The following is a 12437-nucleotide window of genomic DNA, read 5'->3' on the forward strand; positions in this document are numbered from 1 at the left end:
GTGCTTCATTTCCATTTTTTGTTGCTGAATAATATTCCATTGTATGGCTGATTGGATTTTGTTTATCCATTCCTCAGTTCATGGACATTTGGTTTATTTCTACTTTTTGGCTGTCATGAATGCTGCTATGAATATCCATATGTAATTATTTTTATGAACAGATGTTTTCAATTCTCTTGGGTATAAATCCAGGAGTGGAAATGCTAGGTCATATATTACCTTTCTGGTTAACATTGAAAGAACTACCAAAATGTTTTCCAAAGTGGCTGTACCATTTAAATTCCCACCAGCAATCCACAAGGGTTCCAATTTCTCTACTTCTTTGCCAACATTTGTTATCATCTATCTTTTAATGTTAGCCATCCTAATGGGCGTGGTTTGAATTTTCATAGTGATTAATGATGTTGAGCATCTTGTCCTGTGTTTACTGGCCGTTTGAATATTTTCTTTAAAGGACTTTCTGTCCAAGTCCTTTGCCCATTTAAAAATAAGCTATCTGTGCTTTTATTGCTGAGCACTGAGTTCTTTGTATTCTAGGTACAAGTCCCTCATCAGATATATGGTTTGCAGGTATTTTGTCTCATCCTGTAGGTTGTCTAATCACTCTCTTAATATCGTCCTTTAAAGCACGAGTTTTTATTTTTGAGGAAATCAACTCATTTTTTCCTTTAGTCTCTTATGCTTTTGATGACATATCTAAGAAATCATTGCCTAGACCGAGGTCATGAAGATTTGCTCCCATGTTTTCTTCTAAGAGTTTGGTAGGTGTAGCTCTTTTTACAGTTAGGTCTATGATCCATTTTGAGTTAACCTTTTTGTACAGCGTGAAGTAAGAGATTTAAGTCCAAAATCAAGGCATGGAAAGATATGGACTCTTCAGTGACCTTTCTCCTGGGCTTGCAGAAGACCATCTTCCTGCTGTGTCCTTGTAAGGTTGCCTCTCAATCTGAGTGTCCTGATTTCCTCCTTTTGTAAGGACATCAGTCATACTAGATTAGGGCCCACCAATATGACCTCATTTAACCTTCAGTATTTCTTTATAGGGGCTTCCCTGGTGGCTCAGTGGTCAGGAATCTGCCTGCCAATGCAGGGGATGCAAGAGACTTGGGTTCAATCCCTGGGTTGGAGAAGGAAATGGTGACCCACTCCAGTATTCTTGCCTGATAAATCCCGTAGACAGAGGAGCCTGGCGGGCTACAGTCCATGGGGTTTCAAAGAGTTGGTCATTACTTAGCAAAAGAGTTGGACATGACTTAGTGACTAAGCAAAAACCCAGCAATTTCTTTATAGGCCCTATCTGTAAATACAACCATATTCTAAAGTACTGGGGGTTAACATTTTGACATATGAATTTTGAAGAGACACAATTCAGCTCAGCGTCTATCAATCATTTATTATGTGAGGGGTCAGTGAGCTGGTTTATATATCTGCAGTGAATATGATCTCTGTCCTGAGGTTCCAGCAACTCACATTGCTCCAAACACCCATCCTCTGGCCCTGTGACAGTCCAGAAAAGAAGGTGGATGAGCCATGGAAACTTGTCATATTCACTGGAAAAGCATATGAGGTGATGAATGAAACAAATCAGTGAGGTTTTTCTTCTTTTTTAATTTATAAAACTGTGTATTCCAGAGATAACAGAGTGACTGGGCTTTATAGGCAGACAGGACCCTGTGTATAAAAAGAGGTATGAAGGCAAACAAAATGAAGGTAGGGACATTGCTACCTCTGCCAGGGCCAGAAAGGTTTAAATTCTAAGCCTTAGAGAGCATTTCAGAAAGGGCCCACTTGCTCTATGTGTCCTGCAAGACAAGATGATCACCTCTAGAGGCAAAGGACTGCTGACTCCTTCTGTCCCCATTCTGTCCCCAGCTCCCCCTCTCCATCCCCAACCTGCATTCTCACAAGGAATCTCTGAATGGAGTATAAGCAGAGGGCTCAGTGCTATAACATTTACTCATCCCAACAAAGAGCAGGTATAGGAAGTTCTCAGAGAGCCTGCCCTTCCCCTGCTTGCCTATTCTCCCTTTCAAAAGCAGATCCATGGAAGCAAATGCCATCTAAGCATCTGCTAATCAGAGGCCCCAAAGGCTCCAGAGAGAGGAATGAAAACATGAAAGGAACACCTTCTCTGTCTGAAACCGCATTGGATAACACATCGAAACATAACAGGGCAAAGGCCTTAATAGTGTTGTCGGTGGACATGGAAAATATCTTGTTATCCTCAGCAGACACATGGATGTAAATCACTGGAGCTGTGTGGCTTCTCAGCATACCTGTTGGTTTTCTAGAATGGAAAAAGAACAGATGAACACCAGGCAGTTCTAGCTGAGGCTTCTAAATAAAAATGCAAGACTAAACTTGGCCCGGATCTGGCAGCTCTATTCAGCCTGAGGAGGGTTATGTCTCCCTCTGAAACGACGTGCGTATATATCTTGTGTGATAAAAGGAGTGAAGCAGATAATATGCAGTTACAGCAACACAACTCGGTGTGAGATGAAGCCCTGGGCTTTGTTTCTCCCAGGGCTGACAATACCGCTATAAAAGGAATAAGCTTGGAAGAGCGCTGGGTGGGGTTGGAAGAGACTCCACGCAGGTTGTTGCTTTATGCAGGATTCAGATCTGGCGTGAATGTCTTTCTAATAAGAGTTTATTTTAAGGAGTTCTGAGGGATCGCAGGGCCCTGAAGGGTGCAGGGCTGCGTGTGCTGTGGGAGGGTGAGGGGTAAGGAGAAGGGATGCTGGGCTGAGGTTGACGGGAGAGAACAGTGTCGTTTTATAACCATGTCACTGGGAAGTAAGCAAATTTTTCTCAGTCTTCTGACAAACAGGAGGCTAAGGTAGTAGAAGTGGGTAGAAAAATCATGTTTCTTTTTTCCTTCCTTCCTCCCTTCCATTTCTTTCCTTCTTATTAGGCATCAGACATGGCACTGAGTGCTCTATATGGATGGTCTCATTTGCGATCTGTACTGCTAATCTACAGAAGACTCCCAAGAGTCCCATGGGCAGCAAGGAGATCAAACCAGTCAATCCTAAAGGAAATCAACCCTGAATATTCATTGGAAGGACTGATGCTGAAGCTCCAATACTTTGGCCACTTGATGTGAAGAGCCGACTCATTGGAAAAGACCTTGATGCTGGGAAAGACAAAGGGCAGGAGCAGAAGGGGACGACAAAAGAGGAGATGGTTAGATGGCATCACCAACTCAACGGACATGGGTTTGAGCAAATTCTGGGAGACAGTGTAGGGCAGGGAAGCCTAGTGGGCAACAGTCCATGGGATTGCAGTCCATACGACTTAGCTGACTGAACAACAAATACTACTACTACTCATCCAGGAGTGGATATTCTTGTTATTTCCAAAGAGGGACTGGAGGCTGCAGCCCTTGCTCAGGATCATTCAGCTAGAAAGGGACTGAGGCGGGACAGAGGCTGGACCCGTGAGCTCACCGCCTTGGAGCACTGCCCAGCAGCTGAGGGGGTGGGGGTCACCTGGCAGGCCTCACTGGTGTCTGTGCAGAGGCTCAGCAGCAACCTGGGCTTTCTGTAGGTGACTGGTTCTTACTCCAAACCCCATATCAACTCCCGTTTTCCTCCTCTCCTTCCTTCTTCAACACTTGTCAACAGAAATGACACAGCTTTTAGCAACCAAGTTGCATTTGAATCCTGATTCTGCCATTAGTACCCCAAAATTACTCAGCTCCTCTGAGCTTCAGTTTCTTCCTTGGTAAATGGAGTTGACATGAGGATTAGAGAGAATGAATATGGGGCACAGTGCCTGGTACCAAGTAGGTGCTCAGTAAAGTGACAGTTCCTGTTATTTTCAAGAAAGCATTTCTGAGACTTGTTCTGCAGGGACCCACATGAAGGTTGGAGGGGCACTCTCAGGAGTATGATAATTACACACTGAAGGGGCGATGGCAACAGCTGCTCTTCTGATTAAACAGTTTGCTACCCTGACTACCCCAGTGCCAGGCTTTCCAGAAGAATCCCTGTTTTCTTAAGGTCAATTCTGCTGTATTTCAGGGGTGGTGGAGTCCTTAAATTAGATGGGGCTACACAACTCCAGCAGAGAAGTGAGGGTAAGCTTAGGGCCATCTGAGTGAGGTGCACAGAAAGGACACTGATTGGAGATCAAAATCCCTAATTGTTCTCTACAACTGATCATCATTCATTGTAGGGAAGACAGCAATCTGATCAAAGTAAATCCTTCCAGTTATGAGTGAATGATGGTTCTACACGATCTCTGTGTCTTTGCAAGATATTTTCATTTTAAATAAGTTGCTTATTAACCCCCCAAAATGACTTTGTAATAGCCACAAGCAGAGATTTCCTGGGTTGCGTGTCTGGGAGATCAGTTTTGGACAGGGGCTGTTAAATTAAAGGGGAATCTTAGTGATCCTCAGTCCTGCTCTCCTGTACTTATGAGGTCAAGGGCACCCTTGGTTGGAGAGAGAATGAAAACTTACCCAGGCAGATAAGGATTCCAGACTAATTATCCGATCCATTCCACCTGTCAACAGCAAGTTCTTTCCCTTGCAGAACGGAAATGCCTTGACTCCTTTGTGGATGCAGAAAACCGTTTGATCACACTCTGCTCGCCTTTGGGGCAAACCGAGGAATGCTTGGTCTTTTCTTGCTTTGACATTTCCCCCAACATCCTTTATTTCTTTCATCTTTTGCTTGACATTTGTTGTTCCCATAGTGCACCCTAAAAATATTCACAGAAAAGCAAAACAGTTTCTCAACATGATCAGTCAATTTTTGGACAAGTTACTAATTTTGAAAGATCTCAGGCTCATTTTCAGTGATGACAGTGTTTTCTTCATTTTTACCCCAGGTGTTAAACTATAGGTAGTCTGAAGAATGAAAATGATATTGTAAGAAACGCAAGGTTTCCCCAAATCTCTACTGAGTGCCAGGCATTGGGCCAGAGCCTCCCCATACATGATCTTGTTTGAGCCTCAAAGAAACTCAGTGGGGTAAGCACCTTTACTGCTGCCTTACAGGTGAGGAAACTCACACATAGAGAGGTTAAACACTTGTCATTAAGAACACATTGGAGCCAAGGAAGCACCATCTGACTCCTAGATCAGGGCCTCCAGGTTTCATTAACTAATCAGCCAATTTCATTTACAACTATTCTGACAGATATTTGAGCCAAATTACTCAAATGACTTTTGGGCTTATGAATCCACAGAATAGAATAAAATAGTAGCATCACACAGAAGTGTCACACAGAAATGATCAAGGGCCTTCCTGCAGGCTTTAGACATTGATTTTGAGACAGGCCGGGACCTAGGACCCTTGACTAGAGTTCTTGCATCTAGATAAAAGTCTCCTCAGGCAACAAAAATACAAGAAACTATAAGGGGCTAAAAATAACTTACGTGTGTGTGTGCTAAGTCAGTGCATGTGTGCTAAGTCACTTCAGTTGTATCTGACTCTTTTCGATCCCATGGACTGTAGCCCACCAGGTTCCTATGTCCATGGGGTTCTCCATGCAAGAATACTGGAGTGGGTTGCCATGCCCTCCAAGGGATCTTCCCAACCCAGGGATTGAATCCACGTCTCCTGCGGCTTCTGCATTGCAGGCGGATTTTTTACCACTGAGCCACCAGGAAAGCCCAAAATAACTACGTGAAAGCCCAATCGGGGCAATTATGAATTATAAGATACAAAAAGGCCACAAACCAACCACTGTTTCTGAGGTGGGGAGAGCAAAAGTAGGGTACTGTGCATGATCCTTGCACACAGCACTACCAGGGGGGTGGGCAGGCCACCTAAGGCACCCTTCCTGCCCGACCTGCCCATCTGCCCCCACCCTCACCATGTTTAAGGAACCAGCTTGCCCCCTCCTGGGGAGCGAGCAAGGCACCTGTGACTTGTTTTTGCTTCCTCCTGCTGTAGCACAAATCCCAATACAGCCTTGCCTGTATTCCTCATCTGGCTTCTTCTCATCAATTCCTATTGATTAAAGAGTCTTAGGACCCGAGGGGGTAAATAGTCTCACCAGAAGATGATCATGAAGGAAATCCGAAATACACTCACCAGTGCCTCTCCCGTCCACCTGCCTGACTTCCCCCTTGACCTCTGCCTTGTCCAAGGAGCCTGAAGGACCTTGGAGGACGAAGGTGGGAGACTAACTGTCTTCACCCATCTCCCCAACCCCCTCCCGATCCCTCTACCCCCAAGTAAGAATCCTCTTTCATCATCTGTGACTTCAGCAACTGGCTGAAGGATTATCAGTTTGGTCTGGGTCTTGTACCTGCTAGCACAAATTACAACTCAGCTTTCTTCCAGGATTCAGGGAGAACATGCTACTCAGGAAAGTTCCCTCAAGGCGACTGGAGGCTTCCACCTCCTGGGCGTGGTGCTACTGCAGCTCAGAGGACCCCCGTGAGGCAGCCCTGCCCATTTTCCCACAGAAGTGGGAAATCTCCATTTTTCACTGGATATCGCCAGAACTTTACTTGTTGGTGACCAGTTTTAAAACACGCTTTAGCTCGGTCTGTGGCTGTTTCTCAGGGCCTCTGGGTTAGGGCGTGTTGTGCAAGGGAGGACGGGCAGGTGTCACAGTTGGGGGAAGGGAGCCCCCCTCTTTCCACTTCAGAGCTTCTCTGCTTCAGAGTCCCGTGGCTGTTCTCCTTTCCCTGAATTCCAACAGGGAAGCAGAGTCATTTCTGAACAGGGGTCTCTGACATCCCCATTATTTGAGGCTATATAACCCGAGTCCAGAGACAGCCCTGGCTGGTTTGTGGACAGTGAGTTGAGGTGAAGACCCTGCCCTCCATGGTTCCTCCCCACAGTGGCCAATGGCTGGGTCGGGTGGTCCCTCTGGCCCCATCCTTCCTTTCTGCTGTAGCATGCAGCAGGGAAGGTACACAGCCTTGAACTTGCAGCTCTTTCATCTGCCAGGCAGAGGGGAGGGGAGGACAAGTGCTGAGTGTACATAATTACTTCAGATGACAGCGTGAGCCTGCGTTATCTGAGCACTTGAAATGTCAAGGCAATGCAGCAAACCCTCCACAAACACCAGTTCAACACTTTCACCCCTCTTGTTGTGAGCAGAGATCTGAAACATCTAAGCAGGTGTATCACTTTATTTTTAATTTTTTTAAGCGAAGGGAGAGCAGCCAGTTCATTTGCATGATCTCTAGCAGTTCTTTTCCAACCAAGCCAGAAAGAGATACATGTTTAAGTGGTTGTCATGGAAACCAGAGAGCATTGCTCTCCCCCAAGGTCTGAAAGAAGGATGATGAAAAGTTTAAGCAGTCACCATGGAAACTGAGAGCAGATTCAAGGAGGGCTCAGATCTCAGCACACTAAGTAGCAGCTAAGTCTTGAGGTGCTGGGGTCCTGGTGAATTCTGTCTGTCACTGCAGCTGCTAGTGTCAGGGCTGACCCACAGGCCACTTTCATGGTCACGGGCTTAGCGCATCCCAGGGGGTCAGCACTGAGGTGAGTGTGTCCTCTGCAGAGCTCAGATCCTTATTCTTCCTGTTCTGAGGTGGCCTCTCCTGCTTATCCCTCCCTGTACTTCCTTCCCTTCACTCCATCTGTTTCTTCAGTGTGGCAGGAGCCCACAGATCGGCCGTCACTAGGTGGAACCTAATGCTGCTCAGGTTTGGGTTCGAGGCCCAGCCTGGTCTGTCTATGGCCTTGACCAAGACGTGTCCCCTTTCATGTTCATGAATGATGAAAACAAGCAAGCAATTCCTGCCTTCCTTCACTGCAAGGGACCAAACGCACTTGAAAGCACTTCCTTTGCCTCACGCAGAGCCTCTGTGCCATGTTGGTCTCTCCTGTTAAGGTTTTTCCCTCTTGCTGGAGGTGATCCTGTCTGGGGACAGATGGCTGACCTGAAGCTGAGTTTTGAAGTTCAGGAGTATGTAAAGGGCGGTCCCTTAGGGGCTGCGGAAGGGGACAGACCAGAAATAGAAGCTAGAATTGATTTGAAGGGGACTGTGGGCTGGTGTGAACCCTCTACTTTCTTCCTGATGGGATTACTGTCTCTAGGGACCATTTAGGGGTGGGGTGGGGTGAGGCCTATAGCCCAGTGGAAGAGTGTGTGTGTGAGTGTGTGGGACACATACATATCCAACTGAGCAGTGACACAGGTGTAGGACACTGTGGGGGTGTGTAGGGGGTGGGTGGGTGGGGAGAGGGCGGAGAGGGCACAGGAGGAAACACTCGACAAGCTTGTCACTACAGAATCTTAGCTTTCCTGCTGTGTGTGGCCTTGAGCACTGCTTTGGGAGAGAGATGGATTTGTTATGTACTCTGACTTCACAAAGAAATCCATTAAATAAATATTTATTGAGCACATACTTATGTGCCATGTGCTATTCTAAGTGTGAACAAAACAATGACTAACACAGACAAAACTCCTGCCTTCAAGGCTCTTGTCTTCTGATGAAGACAGACCACGAGCAACAAACATAATAGATAAATCATATACTATATTAGGAGGTGATTAAATGCATGGAATTAATCAAGGGCAGAACAAGGTAAGAAAAATAGGGAATGCTGAGGGCAGCACCTGGGCTGTTCCATTATAAAATAACGTGGACAAGATGGCCTCACTGAGAAGTTTGAGCAAAGACCTCGAAGAGCTGAGGGAGTGAGCAATGCAGGCATTTGAGGGGGAATTTTCTAGGTGCAGAGAAGAAGCAGTGAAAAGATCCTAAATAAATTCAAGGAGATTGTATGACTAGCACAGAGAGACTGAGGGAAGGAAGTAGGAGACCGAGCCAGAGATGTAAGGGTTGGGCTGACACATGGGGCTCAGGAGGACCTGGCTTTGACTGAGGGAGTCGAGCGCCCACTGCAGGATTTGCACAGATCAGACCTCTCGTTTTACAGGATATCTCTGGCTGATGCGTGGAGACTGCAGGGGCAGGATGGAAACAGTGGCCCAGGGAGGAGAAAGCAGTGACTTTCACGAGATAGTAGTAGTTGGGCTGGGACAAGCAGCCAAATTCCGAGTGTATAATGAAGGTGGGATCAACAGGTCAGGATGGGTTGTGTGTGTGAGAGAGAGAGAGAGAGAGAGAAGAGTCAAGGATGACTACTAGATTCTGGCCAAGCAACTGGAGGGATGAATTTAGAGCCAACTGAGATGAGCTAGACAGCCTGACGGAGATGATCTAGATTCAGGTTTGAACTTAACTTTGATGTCTATGAGATACCCTAGTTGGAGAGATCCTTTAGACATAGGTCCAAGGCAGCGGGAAATACCAGACTGAAATTCAGGGGGATGTGCATTTGGGATTTGATAACATCATCAAGAGAGTGATGCAGATGTGAAAGAGAAGAGAACTGAGGATCAAATTCTGGGGCCTCCAACATTAGGTCTTGGACATTATATCATGGAGGGAGCAACTAAGGGAGTCAGAGAAGTCATCCAGCAAAGAGCTGGGTGGAAGGGAAACCAAGAGAGGCTGGATCTCTCAAGCCAAAACACCAGGGGATTTCCCTGGTGGTACAGTGGCTATGACTCCACACTCCCAATGCAGAGGGCCTGGGTTCAATCCCCTGTCAGGGAACTAATCCCACGTGCTTGCAACTAAGAGCTGGTGCAGCCAAATAAATAAATATATTTTTTAAAGGCATACACGAAGGAAGCTGAGTGACCTGCAGCTTAAGTGTTGAGAGAACAAGTGGGATGAGGACGGGTCACTGACTCAGCAACAAGAGGGGCATTTGGTGGCCCTTACAAAGGTGCTTTTGGTGGCATGGCAGGGACAAAGCCAGGCTGGAGTGGGTTTTAGAAATACTGGAAGGACAGGGAAAAGAGAAGGCAAGTAGAAACAACCCTTCCCAGGAATTTTACTCCAAAGGTTCACCCACATTATCATCCTAGTCCCATCCCAGGCACATCATAAATGCCCAACACACACAGAAACTCTGACAGTGTGGACAGGGGATTGAGGTGAAGTAATTCTTTCTGCACTAGTGTTATCTAGGTCTCTAGAGACACTTCACACTGGTTTAGAGCTGTCAGCAACTGCAGTGGCCCCTGCTTTCCATGATGTGAGGAGGAGGAGGGGATGGACAGGGGTCTCACAGGAGAATGAGGATCTTCAGATCTGAGCTGGACAGACCCTCGCGTCCAACTTCCTTATTGAACTGGAGAGGGAACCAGGGCCTGAGGCCACAGCTCTGTGAGTAGCAGAGCTGGGGCTGGAACCCAGAGACCCTCCTTCTTTCATTGAATTTTGTTCTGCCATAACAAACACTGAATTCTGAGCAGTTTCTAAAGGCTGACTTTCAGTTTTTTAAGATTCATATCCATTACTGGTCTAGAAAATCATAATTTCCTAGTTCCCAGAAAGTCTAATGAAAATTCCCAAGAAAGTTCTTATAGCACACTTGCTAACACTTTGGTGATTTAAATGTCAGTGAATCAGAAATTGATAAAGGGAGCTTTCCTTGAAAGATAATATGAGTTCCAAGGCTGTGAATCAGAGGTGGATGGAGTTCCTGTCAGATTCCTGTCAAAAAGAAGAAAGAAGGTGTTTCACAGGCGGTGGAGACCTTGGACATGACTCATTACTGATTCTCCAAGATGTTCAGTGGCCACTGAAACAAGATTCTACAGGAAAGGAGGAAAAAAAAACCCCTAAGATCTGTTTTCGCAAAGCTCAGAAATGCTCAGGCACAGCTCAGCTGAAAGGCTTCTTAAAAGAAAGACTCATCATGACGTGGGTGGCTGACTTCTGAGTCGCTGAAGACAGTGTTAAATACTGTATTCATTACAAGTTCATTGCTTGGTGAAATCAGGCCCTTAAAACCCAGGAGTGGGGCCAGGGACGGATCTAGGAGGAAGAGAGAGAGGGCATTTAGGACGGTCAAGAGGGAAAGGTGAAGATCATTGCAGCAAATGAAAGACGATCTCATGTAGAGATGCTGCTGCTGCTGCCCAGGTGGCAGGGACCCCACCCAGGGATCACAGAGATCGAAGGCAGCCTTTGCCAGCGAACACTTTCTCACCGCCCTACGGTGGATGATGAGGATTCAGAGATTTATTTTGCTCCAGGGTCACAGTCTCCTTTGGAAATGTCATTGTTTTTGTTCAGTCACTAAGTCGTGTCCTACTCTTTGCGACCCCATGAACTGCAGCATACCAGGCTTCCCTGTCCTTTTGAAATGAGGCTGTCCCCAAACAAGTCCCAGGACCTGAGGGGCAGGGCCTTACCAGTCCAAGTCTAGGGAATGAAAGGTGGAATACTGGCACTGGGGTCAGAAAAACTGAAGTCGAGGCACAATTCTACCTCTTCCAGCTAAGTGACCTGATAGGCAAACTTCTCTGAACTTACGTATCCTCATTTGTAAAATGGGAGTGCACACAGGTATACCTTACCTCCTACTGTGAAGATCAAATAATAAATACATGTGAGTGGTTCTCAACCTTGGCTGCAAATTAAAGTCACTGGGAAGTATCTAAAAAATACTGGTGCCTCAGCCACAGTCCTTGGACAGTGCTTTTAATCTTGGCCACGTATTAGAATCACTGGGAGAACTTTTAGAAGTCCCAGTGCCCAGAAACTTACTGGTGGTCAGGTGGTTAAGAATCCACCTTCCAATGCTTCCCTGATAGCTCAGTTGGTAAAGAATCCACCTGCAATGCAGGGGGCCCCGGTTCAAATCCTGGGTTGGGCAGATCCTCTGGAGAAGGGATAGGCTACCCACTCCAGTATTCTTGCGCTTCCCTTGTGGCTCAGCTGGTAAAGAATCCACCTGCAATGCGGGAGACCAGGGTTTGTTTGCTGGGTTGGGAAGATCCCCTGGAGAAGGGAATGGCTACACACTCCAGTATTCTGGCCTGGAGAATTCCATGGACTGTATAGTCCATGGGGTCACAAAGAGTCAGACACGACTGAGCGACTTTCACTTCACTTCCAATGCAGGGGATGTAGGTTTGATCCCTGGTTGTAAAACTAAGATCCCACATGCCTCAGGGCAACTAAAGCCTGCATGTTGCGACTGGAGAAGGCTGCGTGTTGCAACTGAGATCAGCAGAATCCACCCCCGCCACAAAAGCCCCAATGCCCAGGCTTCACCCCGGGGCCAGTTAAGTCAGAATCTCTGAGGGCAAGACCCAGGTAGTAATCAGATTTGATGAAGTACCCCAGAAGATCCCTAAGGGCAGCCAAGACCGAGAAATGAATGTGAAAATTCTTTATAAGTTAGTAAGTGCCAAACACGTGTAAGGAATCATCACCAGTATCACCTTGACAAATTAAATATGATGACAGTAACACTGAATTAGTGGACAAGGCTTTTCAACATGCTTTCAAGAGCTTCACAAAATAAGAATGCAGTTTAACAAAGTAAGTGTGAAGAATTAAGAAGATTTTCAAGTGCCAAGTTATTAGGAAAAATTATTTCAAATAGAATAAAATGGAAACAAAAAATTAAGTAAAAAAATATACT

At 46.2% G+C, this 12437-nt stretch overlaps 1 protein-coding gene across 1 annotated transcript in view; it reads right to left on the minus strand.

Annotated features, from left to right (window-relative positions):
- The window catches only part of LOC102271272 (cilia- and flagella-associated protein 337-like), a 43284-nt gene extending 38582 nt beyond the window's left edge, over positions 1–4702 (minus strand). The window contains 3 exon segments of the mRNA XM_070380215.1: positions 2182–2287; positions 4469–4492; positions 4494–4702. Coding sequence (XP_070236316.1) covers positions 2182–2287; positions 4469–4492; positions 4494–4702 — 339 coding nt within the window.
- Between the last annotated feature and the right edge of the window lie 7735 nt (positions 4703–12437).

This window comes from Bos mutus, chromosome 12 (genome assembly GCF_027580195.1).
Source record: "Bos mutus isolate GX-2022 chromosome 12, NWIPB_WYAK_1.1, whole genome shotgun sequence".
In the NCBI taxonomy this organism is placed as follows: Eukaryota; Metazoa; Chordata; class Mammalia; order Artiodactyla; family Bovidae; genus Bos; species Bos mutus.